This window comes from Hyperolius riggenbachi, chromosome 8 (genome assembly GCF_040937935.1).
Source record: "Hyperolius riggenbachi isolate aHypRig1 chromosome 8, aHypRig1.pri, whole genome shotgun sequence".
Lineage (NCBI taxonomy): Eukaryota > Metazoa > Chordata > Amphibia > Anura > Hyperoliidae > Hyperolius > Hyperolius riggenbachi.
In genome coordinates, this window is record NC_090653.1 from 242,938,647 (window position 1) to 242,958,118 (window position 19,472).

At 43.7% G+C, this 19,472-nt stretch overlaps 1 protein-coding gene across 14 annotated transcripts in view; it reads left to right on the top strand.

Moving 5' to 3' along the window:
• The window catches only part of FNBP1 (formin binding protein 1), a 243,885-nt gene that overhangs the window by 154,400 nt on the left and 70,013 nt on the right, over nt 1–19,472 (top strand). For all 14 annotated transcript variants that reach the window (XM_068248467.1, XM_068248463.1, XM_068248464.1 and 11 more), the window contains 2 exons: nt 12,228–12,356; nt 16,049–16,195. In XM_068248467.1, coding sequence (XP_068104568.1) covers nt 12,228–12,356; nt 16,049–16,195 — 276 coding nt within the window. The remainder of the gene's footprint in view (nt 1–12,227; nt 12,357–16,048; nt 16,196–19,472) is intronic.

Here is a 19,472-nt window from a genome sequence, read left to right on the forward strand (position 1 = left end):
ATAAATTACTTATAAAATCTTTATTTACTTTGTGAAATCCATCACAGGCAGCAACATCTTTAGTGGTGTCAGGTGATCTCTGGGAAATGTTCATTTAGGGCCAGTGCACACCTAAAAGTGCTAGCGTAATCGCAAACGCTCAGCGCTTTTAGAAATGATTCTTCAGAGCGTTTCTAGGCATGTGCCTAGAGATTTTCTAATCCTACCTACCGATTTTTGGAGCATTTTGGTGTAGCATTTTTTTATTTTTTGTTACAGTAGTGCTGGTACTGAACAGCTTCTGTAACAAAAACGCTTGGAAAATCGATCTGTTCTAGCGCTTTTTAGAGCGATTTTCCACTTTCCTATACTTAACATTGAGGCTGAATTGCCTTAGAAAAGCACAGAAATGCTGCAGGCCTCGCATTTGCGTTTGGGAGAAAATCACATCGCTCTGGTGTGATCCATCGCATTGAAATACATTTGCCAAGCGCTTTTCAAAGCCCTAGCATTTTTAAAAGCGCTCTTGGTGTGCACCAGCCCTGCGTGAGAATTCCAAAGCCGGTTCAAAATATACCTTGTCTCCCAGAATGCTCTGGTGGGGAGAATTCTCCATAGTAAACAGTCTAGGCTAAACCTCAGTGGGAGGGCGGGGATACACACCAATATACAGCAATATATAGCGCAGTGTTCTCCCCTGGGTCTTTTAGCCGGGTTCTGCACTTGGCTAGGTTTGGTGAGCACCCGGCTGTCATCGGCTCACCACCTCCTGTGCTGTAAGCAGAGTTGAGCACAGAAGCACCTGCCCTGCATTCTCTTATCTCGCCCCACCCGGCTACTTTTTCCTGCCACCCGGCTGGAAAAAAATTCTGTGGAGAACACTAAGCAAGCTATAGGAAGTGTTTCTGATGCTGAAACGATATTTAACGTGGGTATCCTGAATATTTTACTGCATTCTGCTATATGTCACTACAGTACCTCTTTCATTAAAAGTTTTACAGACTGTGAAACGCATGTGAAAATCGTACTTTCCCCTGACTTTTCTATAAAATCTATAAGTACTTTCGGAATTACTTAAAAACCTCCTTCCTGCTTTTTTTTAACTTCTTTTTTCAACAGCAAGAAAATATTATTGTCCTGTTAATGGTGGCGTCAGCAGGAGTCCAGACAGCCATCCGTTATGTAATCCTGAAATGTGATTTCCTTAGCGCTCGCCCAGCATGCCGCCCCATTCCCACACCCCTGCCACCTAGGATTTTAGGAAGCCATCCCCACCGCTGATCTTAAGCCATTTAAATCCTGGGCAGCCTTTCTGAGCGCTCCACCAGATGTTGGCTGGGGTAGCGCTAAATCACAGAGTTGGCAGGGACACTGGGCATGCTGGGTATTGGTATGCAGATGAGTATGCAAATTACCCACTTCACAGGCCTGTATTACTTTCTCCTGGAGAACTGCAGGGCCTTTACAAAGAGGCTGATCTCACAAAGCAGGATTTTGCTGTAAATTGCCTGATCTGTGATCAAGAAACAGGCCTCAGCCTGCTGTATTAATTTCGGGAGGGGGGACAAAGGCCTCATTACAGCTGGAACATAATGAGGGCCATTGAGATGCTATCTACGGCTGAGCTGCACAGCAGCCATGCCCATCATTAGGCAGGTATTTGGTGGTATAAGCGGCCTGGGTAAAAGGCGATTTTCTTGTTATATTCTGGCTGCAGCGGAGGGGAAAAGAGCAACTGTCAGCAAGATTGGTGACATGGAGCGAGGACAGCTTTGCTTACACCCGCCGTGTCATGTACGTTCAGTACAACCGTAAATATTGAGGCTGCAGACATTGGCATGCTACGGCTGCACCTGTTTCTGTGCATGGTGCAAGACCGCAGCCTGCCTCATAGTGGTTGCCATGGCAATTAACTCACTGTGCTGCGTCTTAGTAATGGGAATAATCTGGGGCTTTTTTAAGCATCCATGTTATTTTTAAAAACAAACAAAAAACGCACAATACTATCTCTGCTAGAGCTGCCATCTGGATCACTTTTAGGCCCCATTCGCACTCCGCAACGCAAAATCACAATTGCATAGTGATTGCAATTGAGATTTTGCGGTACGCTATTCTGTGATTGTTTTTTTTTCCGTTTGTTTGTTTTTTTGGCACCGAGAAAATGCTGCATGTAGCACGCAGCAGTTGCTGCAGTGAGAGTAATGCCATAGGATTACTTGTGCAGCGCTCATTCAGCAGAGCTTTGCCGATCGCCGCAAAGCGCCCCCGAGTGTGAGTGGGCCCTAAGAGGAACTTTACTGAACGCAACTTAAAGTGAACCTCCAGACTAAAAATCTACTCCGCAGCACTGAAAAGGCTTGGTGTTCCTTTAACAGTTTGACAGCATCCAAACTTTGTTTTTCTTACAGAAGCCTCATTTTTGCCCGGGCATTTTCCCCTAAAGCTGTGCAAAGCATGATGGGATTTCTGATGTTGTTCTCGTTCTGCTGTTTTGGCGCAATTTTATTTTTTTTATTTGAATTTAAGATTTGCGTGCAGCTGGGGGGTGACCAGGACACGGGACAGTTGGAACTGTGTCTCCTGCTCCCTGTCACCTTCTTTCAACCAAAAAGATGGCCGCCCCCATGAAAAATATGGCTGCCCCCATGAAATCACAAACATTTGCCTGTTCTTTTAAAACTGGGTGGGTAAGAGATTATATTACCTATCTATTTTAATTAACATAACTAATGTAACTTAATGGCAGTATGTTTGTTTAGAGTGAAGTTCCCCTCTAATAATTAAAGTGGCTTATATTTTGCTATATACATTTATAAATGATTTAGGCAGTGTTTGCCCGTTTTAAAATCTTTCCTCTCCCCGATTTACATTCTGAAATACATCACTGGTGGTGGCATCTTTACTGCTGGCAAGGTGCATCACTGTGGAATGTTTGTGTGTTCCAAAGTAAGCAGAAACACCTGTTCTCCCAGAGTGCTCTGGGGCTGAAGGCTGCCTAACTTAATGGCCTAGGCTAAAATTAACTGGATGGGCTACATACCAATATTCAACAATATATACGTAAAGGAAGGGTTTCTGATTTTGAAGCCACGATAACATAAAATTGGGTATCCTGAATAATGTATTACATTCTACTTGATGTTGTTGTGGTGCCACTTTAAAGTGAACCTGTAGGGAGAGGGATATGGGGCCTGTCATATTTATTTCTTATTAAAATGCCAGTAAAGGGCATGCATATTAAAAAAGCACACAAGAATTTGGGCCCCGCATATTACGGAAAGTAGAATATTTATTTATTTAAGCATTTATATAGCGCCAACATATTACGCAGAGCTGTACAGAGTATATTGTCTTGTCACTAACTGTCCCTCAGAGGGGCTTACAATCTAGTTCCTACCCTAGTCATATGTCTATGTATGTATCGTGTAGTGCCAATTTTTTTAGGGGAAGCCAGTTAACTGATCTGTATGTTTTTGGGATGTGGGAGGAAACCGGAGTGCCCGGAAGAAACCCACGCAGACACAGACAGAGCATACAAACCTCCTTGCAGATGTTGACCAGGCATGGTCTGAAGAGCCAATTTCCGATTCCGTGGTAATTCCGCATACCGCCACTACCGCAATTCCGCTACCGTTTCATTCCGATGGAATTCCTGAGCTGTTCCGAGATATACGGAATCACGTCAGAAATTTTTTAAAATCTCTCTCTCTCTCTCTCCTCCTCCTCCTCCTCCTCCTCCTCCTCCATCCATCCTCTTATATCATCCAGTAGGGAATTGCAGATTTTCAAAACAGCTTATATACCATAGCTGGGATTTGAACCCAGGATGCAGTGTGTAGTAGCTAGTAGGTATCTGTCTTAACCTCTAGACCATGAACCACACTACATGGTAAAGCTGTCCTAGCATAAACCATACTACCATTATGATCAATTCAATAGAAAAAGTAGCATGATTAAGGATTTGTACTTTTTGAAAAGCATGCTTATATACCATAGCATCCCTTAATCATGCTACTTTTTCTATTGCATTGATCATAATGGTAGTATGGTTTATGCTAGGACAGCTTTACCATGTAGTGTGGTTCATGGTCTAGAGGTTAAGATAGATACCTACTACACACTGCATCCTGGGTTCAAATCCCAGCTATGGTATATAAGCTGTTTTGAAAATCTGCAATTCCCTACTGGATGATATAAGAGGATGGATGGATGGATGGATGGATGGGAGGGAGGAGGAGGAGGAGGATTTTTGATGCTATTCCGGAAAATTCCGTCGGAATTATAAAATTTCCGCGGAATTCCGTTTGAGATATATAGAAATTCCGTTCCGACTAACAAAATCGGAATTATTAATTCCGACCGGAATCACGGAATTAATAATTCCGCTGAATTTTCCGACCATGCCTAATGTTGACCTGGCAGAAATTCGAACCCAGGTACCCAGCGCTGCAAGGCAAGAGCGCTAACCACTACACCACCATTCTGCCCATATTGCTAATGTCACCAATATTCTAATTTAACCCTGACTAACCTCATGCCAACCCTTCCCCCACCTACCCCTAACTCTAATACACACACACGCACACCTATTGGCGTTTGGCTACATAATAGTCGGACCCCAGGCGCCTGTTATCTTACCCTCCTCCACTCTCCTCAATATGTCTGGACCTCAGCTTTACTGTAGCGGAGCGCCCACCTGTACTTCCGCCACCCAAGTTAACATTGGCGCTCAGCTATGGTACAGCCGAGTGCCCATTTCCGCTACGCCCACCACACTCGTTCGCTGGCACCCAATTTAATCCCTTGATGCTTTACTATAGGGTAGCGGGGTGCCTATTACAGATATGCCTGTGCCCATTTCGCCGCAGCCTATTGCTAAAAAAACCCTGAACGCCAGTGCCAGTGCCCAACTTATACCCTGAGCACCTCTATAACTGCAATAAACATTACAGTTTATGTGACACCCATATTACCAGCCAGCCGCAAAGTTACCTTCTTCCTAAATGTAATTCCTATTTAATGCCTTATCCAGCATCACTATATGGAGTTCTGCTCCCCCTTCATGGTTGGAGTCCTCCTTTAATTATTCTCCAGTGGGATGGAGCGGTAACAGAACAGCGTGGGCCGCTGGTGTGTCTGTCCTCCCATGTCTGGATTGTTTTGGGTGATATAAAGTGTTCCGGGAGTGCTGTCTCCTGTGAATGGAATGTACAGCGTACAGGCTGTGTACTTGTCTGGATAGGTGGGATTTTTATTTCATATGACCTCACTGGCTCAGGATATAAAACAGCCAGCAAACATCTGGCATTATACAGGTCTGTCGTATCCTGCCTTTGTTATGAAACCAGCTCATCTATAAAATAACTGCGTGCTGCTAACACTCCAAGTTCAAATATTTTTCTATAAGTCCTGTGTAGACGGTGACAGAGCGTTCCGTGTAAAATCTCATTATTTGCTAATGTCAATTATTAATTCTTTTTAAAGAGCCCGGTAAGGATCCTGTCGCCAACTACTCTGTGCATCACAGATATCCAGGGCAGCAGGCTGTAATCTCATCAAAGAGCTCTGTCTCAGCTAAAAGCAACAGCAGCAGCCTTGCCCACAAAGCTTTCAATTAAAGTGTATGTCTCCATTTGCCTTCTACCAATTTCTGCCTTTGCTCCTTTTGATCATTTCCCACTTAGTTTTTTCCCTGAACATTATCGCCAGCTTGCACAATTCTTGTCACAACTGCTCTCCGTTCCGAACGGCTATGGGCATGCTTGCAGCAAGTGGAAATTGCTGCTTGCGTGATCTCAACGCAGTGCGATCATAAGAGCAAAAAGCAGTGGAAAAGGACCCTCACTGTGCCCCCAGGTGTGCCCTGTAGCATGTCCCAGCTTTTCAACGCTCCGAGACACCGTATTGTGTCACAGTTTTCTAGTGTGCCACAAAATGGCCTCAATTCACTAAGCTTTGTCGAATGTTTGATAATTTACCTCATGAGTAAAATCTAATTTTGAATTCACTAAGTACAGACTCCAGCATCACTATATGGTGTTATAAATTTATCAAATGTTTTATCGATAAAATGTTCAATAAATCTATAACACCGTAGTGAATTCGAAATTAGATTGTACCCATGAGGTAAATTATCAAGCGTTTGATAAAGCTTAGTGAATTGAGGCCATTGTGTTCTATCCTTCAATTTCCTTATAGGCCCCGGCAGTGTGAGCTCCTCTGTCATGGATAACAGGTTTTCATTTCTGTAACCGCTGTAGTAACTGTTAGGCCTGGAACCTACTTCAAGTCGCAAATCACTATCGCTAGCGTTTTTCATTAGCATTTTGTAAGCGGTTTCTGTCGATTTTGGAAGCAATTTTAAAAAGTGTAAGCTTTTTGCAAGCGATTATGATTGTGATTAGCGATTTTAATTCTGATTGCTTGATTTGCCAGAGTTTCAATACTTTATATTGAAGCGCATATGCTCCCAAAATGCTGCATGTCCTGCGATTGCGATTTGCCTAATTACCATCGCTCTAGTGGAATCTGTTGCATCCATTTACATTGGCAGAGCATTTAGGGAAATGGCTAGAGATTTAAAGCGATCTCTAAATGCTCAAAAAAGTGCTCTAGTGAGTTCCAGGCCTTAGAGACCATGACATCACTTTAGCAACTAATGTTGGTGAATGAAATTTGGAACATTGAAAGACTTCTGATCATCACACTTCAGAACCATTTCTTTAACGAACAAGCAGACGGGCTTCAAATCATCAAGGGCAGTCCAGTAAAAAAAAAGTACCCTTTTTGTCCCCAATTTTTTTTCCAAATTCACTAAGATTTGAAAATATGCGCTTTAATTCACTAAGCCCTGCTTGGTAAGTCCCACCTGCTGTGGAGAAGGTCAGACTGGAAGCTGTAAACCTTTCCACTTGTGATTGTCCATCAGGGCTGTGGAGTCTGTACAAAAATCTTCCGACTCAGACTCTTTAGTTTATGAAACCACGACTCCGACTCCAACTCTGACTCCGGGTACCCAACATGGCTCCGACTCCTCGACTCCACAACCCTGCTTTCCCCAGTATCCCTTTAGATGTGCATACATGCCAACTAGAGGGAGCTCTTCTGTGTACCAGTATATGGACATGCACATCTAAAGGGATACAGGAAAGCCTTTTTAATTGTCTCCTTTTCCTGCTCTGTCGTTCTGAAGTCCCACCCACCAGTGCATCGGATCAAATGGGGTGAGGAGCAGGGCTGTGTGGCTCTCCCTATTGGCTGTCTGCTACATCTGTCAGCTTCACTGCAACGAGTTTGTAAATTACTGACTGGTCAGAGCTGGAGGTAAATACAGAAAACTTTTACTTGATTTACTGAATGCTTCAGTATTTGTGAATTGACATTTACTGACATATTTTGATGCATTTACCACACGATTCAGTAATTTACCTCGCTAGTCGGTAATTTCAGTGTAGCAATAGGATTAGGGAATTGGCATTTGGCTAGATGATTAGTAGAATCCAAATGCAGTAACACTTAGTGAATTGAAGGGTCAGGGGGAATTAAATTACATGCCCTTTGTGACGCGTTTCACGTGACTCCGATATCAGAACACCAGCCACTGACAGAGACTGTGACCACACTGACTACTGACAGAAACTATAAGCAACTGACAAATGCAGTGACCATACTGTGACTTGCTAACAGAGACCATGACTGCATTATGACCAATAAAAGAGACAGATACCACACTGTGACTATTGACAAAGACTGTTATTGCACTGTAGCAACTGACAAAGACAGTGACCACACTGTGACTACTGACAGAGACCATGACTACGCTGCGATCGCTAAAATAAGATTGTGGCCACACTACAAATATTGTCTTAGCTGAAATTTAAACCCGGGCCAATGCTCAACTACTGTAAAATGGGCTTGAGTATGCTCAAGGAAATTGTTCCTTTGACCCGATTATTAATTTGGACCTCTAGGGAACAGAGTATTAAATGTATACATGTTGTTATGTCTATTTTATCTAACAGGTTTTTTTAATTAAAAAAAAAAAAAAAAAAAGACCCAGATGTCTCATTTGAACCTGCCATCGCTAAGTAGTTATTTAATGCCAAATGATGATATCAACTGTCTAATAGGGATTTGACGGGTTCTAATTAATATTCTGGATGACACATGCTTCCAGCACCCATAATTAACAGGCTAAGTGAAGCGGTCTGCAGGGAGCCAAACACATCCTGGCTTGTCGTGCTGTAGTCACCGTGTGTCGTATGGGCACTTCTCTAATGTCTCTATTACCGCTTGCAAACCAAACACTCAGCGCTTGCGCCTGTGCTTCTCTGATGCTGAAGCGAGTGATCTCCTCAGAACAGTACCGCCATCACCCACTCATACAGGGAAATCTTACATTGCAGAAAAAATAACTCCATGTGTCAGATCAGCCAGATTCTTTTGTTTACAATACAAGCTGTTTAAAATAACACAAGTTATGTAGATTAACTGCGGGCGTACGAGAGAAATCGCCACCGGGAGACTTGGGCGCAGGATACAGCCGAGAAATGGCTTGCCCTGCTCCTGCACAAGTTCCCACCGGCGTTGATTACTTTTCCCCCTCCAGGTCCACATGGATGGTGGCGAATGATGTAATCCGGCTTCCAGCTATTACTGGCGGCTGAATTACAGTGTTTAAAAAAATAACTTCAGCTCCGTCTTCTGACGGCACTGAAATGACTCACTGAGCGCCGCTATAGCCGTAATTCCTATTACAGTTTGTGGTGACCCCGGCTGCACCCAAATCTTCTGCGCTCTAATTGACGTGCTTGTAACTGAGGAGACTGGATGGGGGGGAAAGGGGGCAATAATACAGAACACACGTCTCTCACAGCCTTAAGGTACGTACCCACCGGCAGATGCGGGCACATGGATCAGGTATCTCCGCCGACGACCTATCGGTTCCCTGATCCATCTGGCTAAATCTGAAAGCGTCATTTGCAGCATCAGAAAATAATGATCATGTAAACAATGGTTTACACGATCACATTAAATCCCGCACAAGTCAATGAGGATTGGAACGATGCTCAACGGCTTAATCTGACACGTCGGTCGTTCAAAAATGAACAATTGCCGTGGGTGGCGAGCGCTGTTAAACATCATTTAACACATTTTAAGGAGTTCTTGGGCGAGACTCCCTAACACTGCTACTGTCTACTTAGTTGCTCTAGAGGCTGCCCCGCTAGCGCTTTTAGTCTGACAGGAGAAAAATACTGGAATTAATTTCCTCAGGCCTGGGACCCACTCAGAGCGAGTGTACTGCAACGGTGGAATTCTAGGGGAGCGGTTTAACTTGCAGAGTTGTGATCGTGCAGTGATTGCAAATCATTGCTTGCAGCATTTTCGGCGCGATCCCAGATCGGTCGTGTCAGTGGCTGCAAAGCCAAATGTCATTTGCTCTGGAAATTCAGCAAATCCCAGGCTGTTTGCGATTTTCTGCAAAGTGTCTGTAGTGGGTCCCAGGCTTCATACTGATTTTCCCCGGCAGACCCCTGACATTTTTATTATCTTTAAAGATAGCACTACTGTACTTGGCATTGCAATGCAAGTAATTTGTTCCTGTGCTTATCTCTTGATTCATTCAGATAGGTGAGTTGGCCAGAGAGAGAGAGAGAGAGAGATTGAATAATTCTGCATGTGATAACTTTTGAAGGACACAACATTTTTAGTATGTTTTAATTAAAAATGTTATAACCACTAAATACTCACTTTTTTGAGTTCTTCTTTAATTTACTTGATTAATTGTCGTCTCTGGCCTTGGTGTCCTGTTGGCTCCGCCACTGCCACCATGTGACAGGTCCTCTTTCATCTCTGCCATGAGACAGTGCTCTGGCCACCTCTGTTCGGCAGAGTTCTAAGACATTCTGGCAGCAGCTCCAAGTTTCCATCTCTCATGAATAAAGTGTTCCATCCGCTGCTGCCGTTTGAGAGATTAGTTGTTTGGAAACTATTGTCTGTATATTCAGGTCATGGATCTGGCCCAGTGTGGGGCCTGTGAAGATCACCGCGTAAGAGAGGCAGCAGACTCGGTCCAATTAGCATGGCTGTTTACCTGCCTACGTGGCACTGAATGATGATTGGACGGGTCACTGCATGGAGGAGGCTAGCAGCTTGTTGACGGTCTCTGTTTGACCATTACGAAGCTGTGAAGACATTGGGACTTGACCTATTAGCTTTTGTCCTGAGTTTTCTCCAAGCAGATAATTTTTTATCTAAAAGATAAGTTTTCAGCACTTTGCGATTGAAAGAGTATTGAAATGTAGGTAAAAAGGGTAACCTCAAACTTATTTTGAGTTATTTCTTGTTTGATGGGAGCTTTAAAGATATTTTATTGATAAGGTTTGAAAATATCTTATTGGAGAAAGGGTAATAGAATATGGCCCATTATGGTGTAAAGATGTCTTTTGAAAACATATTTACCATATTTATTTCCTTTTTAAAGAGGAACTTTATCCCAAAGAGTAGCCGATACTCCCTTTCCCACGAGAAATGTTCCCTTTCCCACGAGAAATGTTTACCTTTTCTCAAATAGTTACCATCAAGGGGTCTTTATGGCTGCTAATGTGGTGAAACCCCTCCCACAGTATGATGTCATGACCATGGTCCTGACAATTTCCTGTCTGAGAACCTTGTTGCATTGTGGGAAATAACAGCTGTTTCCAACTGCCATGCAACTAGTATCTCACTTAGTGTATATGTATATCTATAAAAAATGTATTTTTTTAATAGACATACATCTATCACAATGTTAGGTGTGGTTATAGATAATGGCAGATGATGCTATCTAGCTTTTTTCTTGTCTGCCAGTAGTAAAAATTATGGTGTGCATCAACATCAAATCTGCATGCTTGTTCAGGGTCTACAACTAAAAGTATTGCAGGTAAAGGATCACCAGGACAGCCTGTCAATCTGCATTGTTTAAAAGGAAATAACTGTGTTAGCCTCCATATTCCTCTCACTTCAGGTGTATTTTTAAGTAGCTTAAAAACAATTAAAGAACCCCAGCTTAACTCACATGAAGTCTGATTCACACAATCCCTCCATCAATGCTGAGATGGTTGGTTCCACACACTCACCGATATTGGGGCAAGCCTAGAGCCAGTTTGAAAGCCGATCTCATTCTGGGGTCCCTGTGCCAACACATCTCACACAACCAAAGAGCGCATCCAGAATGGAATACATATCAGAAAGGACAAGGAACCTGTGAGTGAACCTAGCTGAGGTTGTCCACTGGGCTAGAGTCTCTAAACCTTGTGGGATGCAGCTAACCGAAGAGGAACACCAGTTTGTTTGCATACACCAGTCACGCTGAATGAAAAAAATGGTAATTCACTCAATCAAGCTAACAACCTACTTATGGGGAGCTCACAAGATGGTGTCCACTGCATCCCACTAGGGACATTCTCCTGGTGGCTCGCTCTTGTTTGCTCCATCCTGCAAGCTTTAGGGCTTTTGATACTTTAGGCACCTTTTGTTAGGATCGCTCTCAAATTGTTTGTCTAATAATGATGTGGTGACATCCACAACTAGCATAGCAACCCTGGAATGACATTTGCCATGTTGCTGGCTCTGGGACTCTTTCATATTGATGAATATGGGGAACCAAGGATCTCTGCTTGGTGGAGGTTTTAGGAGTATCCATTGGCTTCATGTGATCTAAGCCAGGGCTCTGTAGTCTTTGTTTCATGGTAGCTGCCATATTGCTTTCTGTAAACTACTGTAACTTGCCACAGCTCTTGAGTGTGGTCTGACAGGTGCTGGAAACACTAAAGGGTTTTATCTTCCACTAAGTTCTCCTGAATCTTTGCAGACACTCAGAGTGGTGGTCCCACAAAGAATAAAGTCCTTGTGATATGAAAGCTGTTTCAGGAGTGCAACCAAAAGTTGTTCAGCTTGGAGGGGGGGGGGGGGGGGGGGGGTGGTCATGATGTGATATCAACCCCAAATGAAGCACTCTTGAATGAGGGTTTTTGAATAGGGGTCTTTCATTTGTACTAGCTGAGAGAGAATGGACGTGTGTGGGGGGAGTAAAAAGAATTAAACGGTATTGTACATACAAAATATATTGTGTCACATTGTGGGCTATATTATCTCTATGTTCCTCTTCTGTACGACTACATTTCAACTTTTCAATTATATTTTTGTAGGGAATGTCTGTTGAATCTGTCACATCCATTTTATTAATCCATTTTTTTTCTTTACTGCAGGCACGAAACCAAGCCCAGATACGTCACCAGATGGCGGACGACAGTAAGGGAGACTACTCATCAGTGTTACAGAAGTTCAATCGCGAGCAGAATGAACACTATCACACACACATGCCAGCCATCTTCCAGGTATTGCAACCGATAAGTATCCTATCCACTCACCATGCACATCCGCCATCGTATAAGCTCTCAGTGATACATGACACATGAATAACATTCCGTTTTTAATGTACTCATGTTACGCTGTTGGCGTACCCTGTAGACCCTGGCACCCATGGTAGGCGGGGCCTCTCCTGAGGCGCATAGTCTAAGCGGCTACAGCTCCTAACCATAGCACCCCACAAGGGATGATGGGCCACCACCCCTAGTGGGTAACCGATTATTTTACTGCCTGGTAGCCACCGGGTCTTGGCCCCTGGGATTGCCTCATCGGTGATGCAGAAGGTACCCGTGGTCTTGTTACGAGGCTGGAGTGCAGACTGGAATATGGAGGTAGCGATGTCCAGTAACAGACTAAGGTCAAGGCAGGCTGTGGAGAGACGTGGTGAAAAACAAGCTAAAGATCGGGACAGGCGAGCAAGTCAGTAAACAGGCCAAAGGTGAGGACAGGTAAAGATCAAGCAAGGTGAGGAACTAGCCAAGGTCATAATAGGGAATCCAATAATAGCAAGTGCTAGCAAGAATGAGCCAAAGCTGCAGAGATTGCAGCAAGGACCTTGCAGCTAATTAACATACAAGGGCCATGCATGTGGATTCATCCCGGTGTCAGGAAGTGGCCATCACACATGTATATGTGCAGAGGCCATGTCAGTTCACCATGTTTGAGATTGTCAAAATCTGTGCACACATGTGCAGCACAGAAGTACATAAAGGAGCGACGAACGCACAATAAAAGGGCGCTGGGCCTTGTAACTAGTATATTATGACAAAATATACTTAAATGGGAAAAAAGCTAGATACCTATGGAGTGGGATAGCTCTGGATCCCATAGAGCCTTCTCAGTCCTCTCTCTATGTCTTCAGTCCACCGCTGTCCCCCATTGAAATCCTGTGCCTTCGGGAGTTCTTGGAAGGTGCTTCCAAAGCAAAGACAGGCTTCTCTATATGCGCATGCACGAGCAAGCACTCGCAGTATGGATCCGCTCATCTTTGGAAGCACTCAGGAACCAAATGCTTCCAAAGGTGTATTTGACCAATTGGTCAAGTAATTTCAACAGCTGTGTACTGATGGCAGCGAGAGGGGATCGGGGAAGCTATATGGGATCCAGAGCCTTCCTTCTCCATAGGGTAAGTATGTAACTATTTATTTTAAGCTGGCTTTAGTGTTACTTTAAAGCCCATGTCCAGGCACAGACCTAAAAATACCATCCATTGGCAATCACTCTTCTCCAATATTACTTTTTTGTGACATCGCTGGACCGATTTGCACGCACATATCAGCTGTGTAGCTGACGACGGGCTGTGTCGTTATGCGATGGGGTGATGGAAGGCCAACGAGTGACGAATGCGTGACATCACGCGGCAGGCGGGGGATCGGCGTGAACGATTGGATCAGAGGGGGGATCCGGGATCGGCATCGCTGGGATTGGATAGATCCGCCCGGTGGATCACTCGTGGGCTGGGGGGGTCGCCAGCTGCCATACACATGCCTGATTGTTGGCTGTGGCAGTTGTTATAAGGTGTGTGTTTATGAGGAAGATGGCATGCTATAAAAAATGACAGTCTTATGTCTGTCTGGGCTGCTACACAGCCAATTGAAAGCTCTGCAGCTAAATGCCTGCACAGATTTAGGAAAACCTTTGTGCCTGGAGTGAAGCTTAAAGTCTGGCTAATATGCTTTAAAATGAGGCTGAGATCAGTAATGCAGTAAGTGTACTTGCATTAAAAATAGTTGATAGATTTACAGCTACCAGTTCCAGCTCCATCTGCTGTATGAGAAGATGCCAGGCAGACTTGTAAAGAGGTTGTTTATCTACTTAGGGAAGCTCCTGTTACAGCTTCCCATATCCCTCCATGGTATCTCTGAAAGGTCCAAGGCTAGAAACCCGATCTGGCTTAAGTGAGCACTTGGGGCCATTTTTACCATTTAAAATACCCCATGAACTCTATACAGGGTTTCTTATGAGGAAGCGTTCAGCCTAGGAATTTGCACAGAGGAGAAGGAAGATGGGTAGCTTCAGTACACAGAATAAAAACCTTTTTTATGTCTTGCTTCTTGTCACACAGCATTGGCTGGAAGTTAGAGATAGGTGCTGGATCCTTTAAAGCAGTGCTTCCCAAGTGATTGATCAGCTCTACTGAGACACTAATTACCTCACCTGTACTGGTGGTTGGTGGTACTTTAGGACAGAGTTGGGCAGCCCTGCTTTACAAGTACAGCTTGAGGAGGAGGGGAGGGGGGGTTGCATACCACAGCAGTTGTAAGCCTCTGTATGGTCCAGATACTTCCTGGATCCTCAGAGAGCTCACCGTTCCAAGATCCCTCCCGCATTCCTGTTCATGGACAAGCACATCTGTACTGGGCATGCATGAGTGAGGGCCACACTTGCCCAGTAGAACAAAGTCATGGATTTATTCTCACTGCATGAGTGCTTCATTCTGCAGAGTATGCACAGACTCTATCTGCGCATGCCCAGTCTTGATACGCCCATGCTGGCGGCCAGAAGAAACCTAGTCGTGTTGCTTGAGTTGAATAAAGGACCATGCGTGGAACGGTGGGCTGTAGGAGCATCCAGGGAGCCGCTGGGCAATTGAAAGGGCTTTCCACTACTGAAGTAAGTAACTTTTGTTTTCAATTCACTTGAAATTCCCATTAATTGTTTTAACTGAATACTGGTTCATGTGTTTCATGCGCCAAATGTCGTCTACATGTCATTTTTGACTACAATAGATTGCAAGCATTCCCATCATCAGCTAACATCAGCTACCTTTACCCCCTTCCCAAAAAGCCTGACCTTAACCTCCACCTGTAATGATTATTCCTAGTCTCTCTGCCAGTGTCTTAATTCACATTATGCGCTTTACAATTCCCAATAATGCGATGCATTAGTGCATGCCAGCACACTGCCTATGTACCTCAATGGGCGTGTCTAGATATTTGTACCGCCACAGGTTTTGTTATTTCAACACGCTGTTTAAAGAACGCGTGACTGCAATCCTTTACTGACCTGATGAAATTCATGAAACGCGTTGTCCTCTTTCTGCTAATAAACAATTTTTGATGATTGCTTGGTGTGACTTCATTGGAGGTAAGCCAACACTTGCCTCACTATTTAACCTTTAAATGTTTTTTCTTTAAATCCTGTTAATCTAAATTGGGTGCCTCCTCGTGTTTCCTGTTTTATTACCTCTGTTGGGAGGTTTGATATCTCATGGTTTTTATTCATAAGCATCCTTTTTTTTGGAGAGCGACCGACCCAGAGGGGATCCCATTGACCCGAGTGGGGGGCGGGCATTCCCTACACGTGCTCCTAGTGGTTGCTTTCTTAGCAACCCGGGTTTGTGAGTACACCTTTTACTTCCTTCTCATCATTCATATGTGATTACCAACATACTACACTCTATTGGGCTCTCAGTGTCTCCTTTGTTTCTTTTCCGGAAGGTTGCTGGAACTTTTTGGATATATCTCGCGTCATTAAAAGTAAGGATAAACTTAATAGGTCTGTTTGACTTGTTTGGATAGGAATAATCAAAACACACTGCAACTTTACCTTCTGATATGCACAATGTTGGCTCATCCTCAGATAGATTTCACTGCACTTTATGATACGGGGGCGGGTTGGTTGAAATTGTTCTTGCCTCAAATTGTCCATTTTTGTTTAGAAACTGCAAGACATGGAGGAGAAAAGGATAGCACGGTTGGGGGAATCGCTAAAAACCTATGCCGAAATAGACCGCCAAGTCATCCCAATCATCGGGAAATGTCTAGATGGCATAACGAAATCTGCAGAGTCAATCGATATGAAGCAGGTAGGTAACTGTGCCGACATGAGGTGCTTTATCCAGAGGCCATCTTGTTCTTGAAACGAAAATTTAATTTTTATAATGGAATAAAGAATGTTTAGGAACCTTTGCAGGTTTTTAAAACCACCCGGGTTTATATGGGAGAGATATCCCTTCCTGTTCTCTGTAGTTTTGTCTCCAGAACAATAAATAATGGTTATTCTACTCATCGGGGATATGATCAACAATATCAAACCTCATATATGCTGTAAACTTTTCCTACACAACTTAAAGTAAAACTGAAGCAAAAAAAGTGAGATACCTATGGAGAGGGAAAGCTCTGTATCCCACAGAGCTTTCCTGGTCCTCTCTTCATCCCCTCATTCCACCACTCGGTCCCGGCAGAGTTCTTCCACCATCTTGGTTGAATACGTCTTCGGCCCTCCTAAGCAGCCTTCCGAAGTACATGCATCCCTGAGTACTTACAAAGACGAGAGGCTCCATACTGCATGCGTGCAAACTCACACGTGCGCAGTATGGAGCTGTTCGTCTTTGGAAGTTTGGGACCCAAGAATGTCCGGAGCCTACCAAGGACTTCTGAATGTTTCAAATGGTGGACAAGCGCATGGAGGGAGGGCCAGGAAGGCTCCATGGGATGTAGAGCCTTCCCTCTCCATAGCAAAGTATCTCATTTTTGTCTCTGTCTCATTTGTCTCTGTCTTTGTTTGAGAGATTACACCCTACTTTCTGGTGTATGGTCACCCTGTCAAAGGGAAATGAGCCCAAATCTCTGGACATCAGTAATAATCTCCACAAACACACGCTTTTCTTTTTTTGCACTGCAAATTTAAATTGAGAACAGTATGGATGCTGTCATTGCTGAACTTCTTATCAAAATGCTTGTCTCCAGGCTGCAACATTTGTTGCTTGTTGTTGTTGGTTTATGAGCTTTTAATGCTGGAGGGGGGGAGGGGGGGTGTTAGGGTTGTGAAACACTTATACACTTTAGGGTGTGTGTAAATTATATTCTGAAATCTATTGGAAAGTTCTGTGTGGCCAGGCAGAGGATCCCTCTCTGAGCAGATTTGATTGAAGATAGATCTATATAATGTGATCTGGCCATACATTGAGCTTAATCTGCCTCTCAGGTCATTTCCCAACTTATTCAAGTGTATAAAACATGTAAAGGTATAAACTACAAATATTATTTCTACTAATGCCCAGTCTAGAGACACGGCATACAGCTCCTTTTTAAAACGTGACATGACCTCTTCTCTCTGACCACTGCAGCATTTACAGGTTTAGTTGTAGTTAATTATCAGCTATTTGCTGGACAGATTGGGTGACCCCCCCCTCCAGAAGTCCCATCTGTCATTGTGCAGTCTCCATCAGTGTCCCCAGACAGGAAGCCATCAGTATGGTCACAGCAACATGACCTTCGTCAGGAAGGGGTGTGTTGTGTTCCATTACTCGGATGAATTTCCTGCATTTATTTATGGTTTATGTTGAACGATAATGAACTTGTGTCAAATTGATAGAAGGACACAGTTCAGCCTTGTGATATTTCTTATCTGTTTACTTCCTACTTGTGGGAGAAGAACAGATTTCCAAAAGCTCTTCAGGGCTGGAGGTTAGGAGAGAGGCTGAGTGATCCTGAAAAAATAGTCTGAACTTAGTAAGTCTTAGTTCTCTTGAATAGTTCGGTAGCGGTGCCATTGCTGCCATCAACCACAAGTCCTTGTTCTCTTGGATAGTTGGGTAGCAGTGCCATTGCTGCTATCAACCACATAAGCGCCCCCCCCCCCCCCCCAAACAATGGGGGACACATATACACTTGGGGGATCTCCAGCTGTGGGTCACTCAGTAGTTGCAATATTGAATTCTGTTACTGCTGTGCACCTGATTGAGCCCTTCAAACCAAGATTTTCCATCATTCCCGATCAATTCTTTCTACTGATTTTTGACAGAAATGGATTTGGTGGCCATGTACTGATTCTCCATCGATCCATTAAGGTTATTTGATCGAAAGGTTGATTGGTGCGCAAAATGATGTATGGACACCCTTAGAGAATTAGGCCGTTTTCTGTAGGTTATCTCCTGATCACAGAAGGAAGTCGAGCTTAAGGGCTTTCTAAGTGCACCATCTGTGCATAGATTATTGCACCATTTTTTATTGCTTTTTATTACCTTATCTATTGTATCACTCTATAGACTATGGTGGCATCTGTAGCTGATGCTATAGACTCTGCATGGCCATGCAGATTTTTTTCCTCCTGCTGCGTGCGACCCACCGGCAGCATACTGAGCCGGGCATTCATCACAGTACTACCGACACCTGTATCAGTGCCAGGCCTCCACTTCCTTCCTGAGCTCAGTATCTGCACGGCCTCTGCTGTTATCTGTTGCCGCGTACGGGGAAATCCTGCCGGGTGGAGGGGACGACACAGAGAGGAAATCGTGCTTATTGATTCACGTAGAGAAATTCTTTTTGTTGTAACAGCAATTCTGCCATCCTGTTATTTAACACAGTGAGAAAGCTGTCATGTTCTGTTGTTCTACCCCCCACCCCATAAAATATAGTATAGTATGGATTATTTCTGTGTATTTTATTTTGTTTTCCTGTTGCAAAGACTTAGGTCAGGATAGGAAAAGTAATATTTTAAAGCAACAGCCACAAATATTTTCCTAGATCTGCATGGGAACAGCTTATAAAAACTCCTTGATTGTCCGATGACAAATTTAACAAATTTAAATCTATCTAAGGGCAAATATGAAAACTTGACAGAAAGGCCCAAGTTAATGTAAAATACATGTAAAAACATACTAATGAGAAGTATGTTTCTCCCAGAGTAAAATGAGGTATAAATTAATTTTCTCCTATCACTTTAATATTCCAGTTCACCTCCACATTTTTACTGCATTTAATTAACTTATTTTTTGCGGAAAAAAATGATTTCACATTTTGATTAAATTTAGCAATATAAAAAAATAAATTAACCTGCTGTAGCAGATCATAGTTCTTTAGCTCCTCCTCCTTACAGAATGATGCCTCCACGCTCCTCCTCCCTTACCCTCCTAGGCATTCAGAAACCACCCCCACCTCTAGTCACATGGTAACCACGCTGGGTCAGTCCACAAGCAAGTGTGAAATCTGACTAATATCCTTACCTCAGCCACACTTCCCTTTGTGACGGCCTGTAGGCTCTTACTTGGGTGCCCGATCTGGTGTAGTACATGAGTATGTTTTTGGACTACAATATAGAATAATAAATTAATACTCAAATCTGGATTGCTTAAGCGAGCT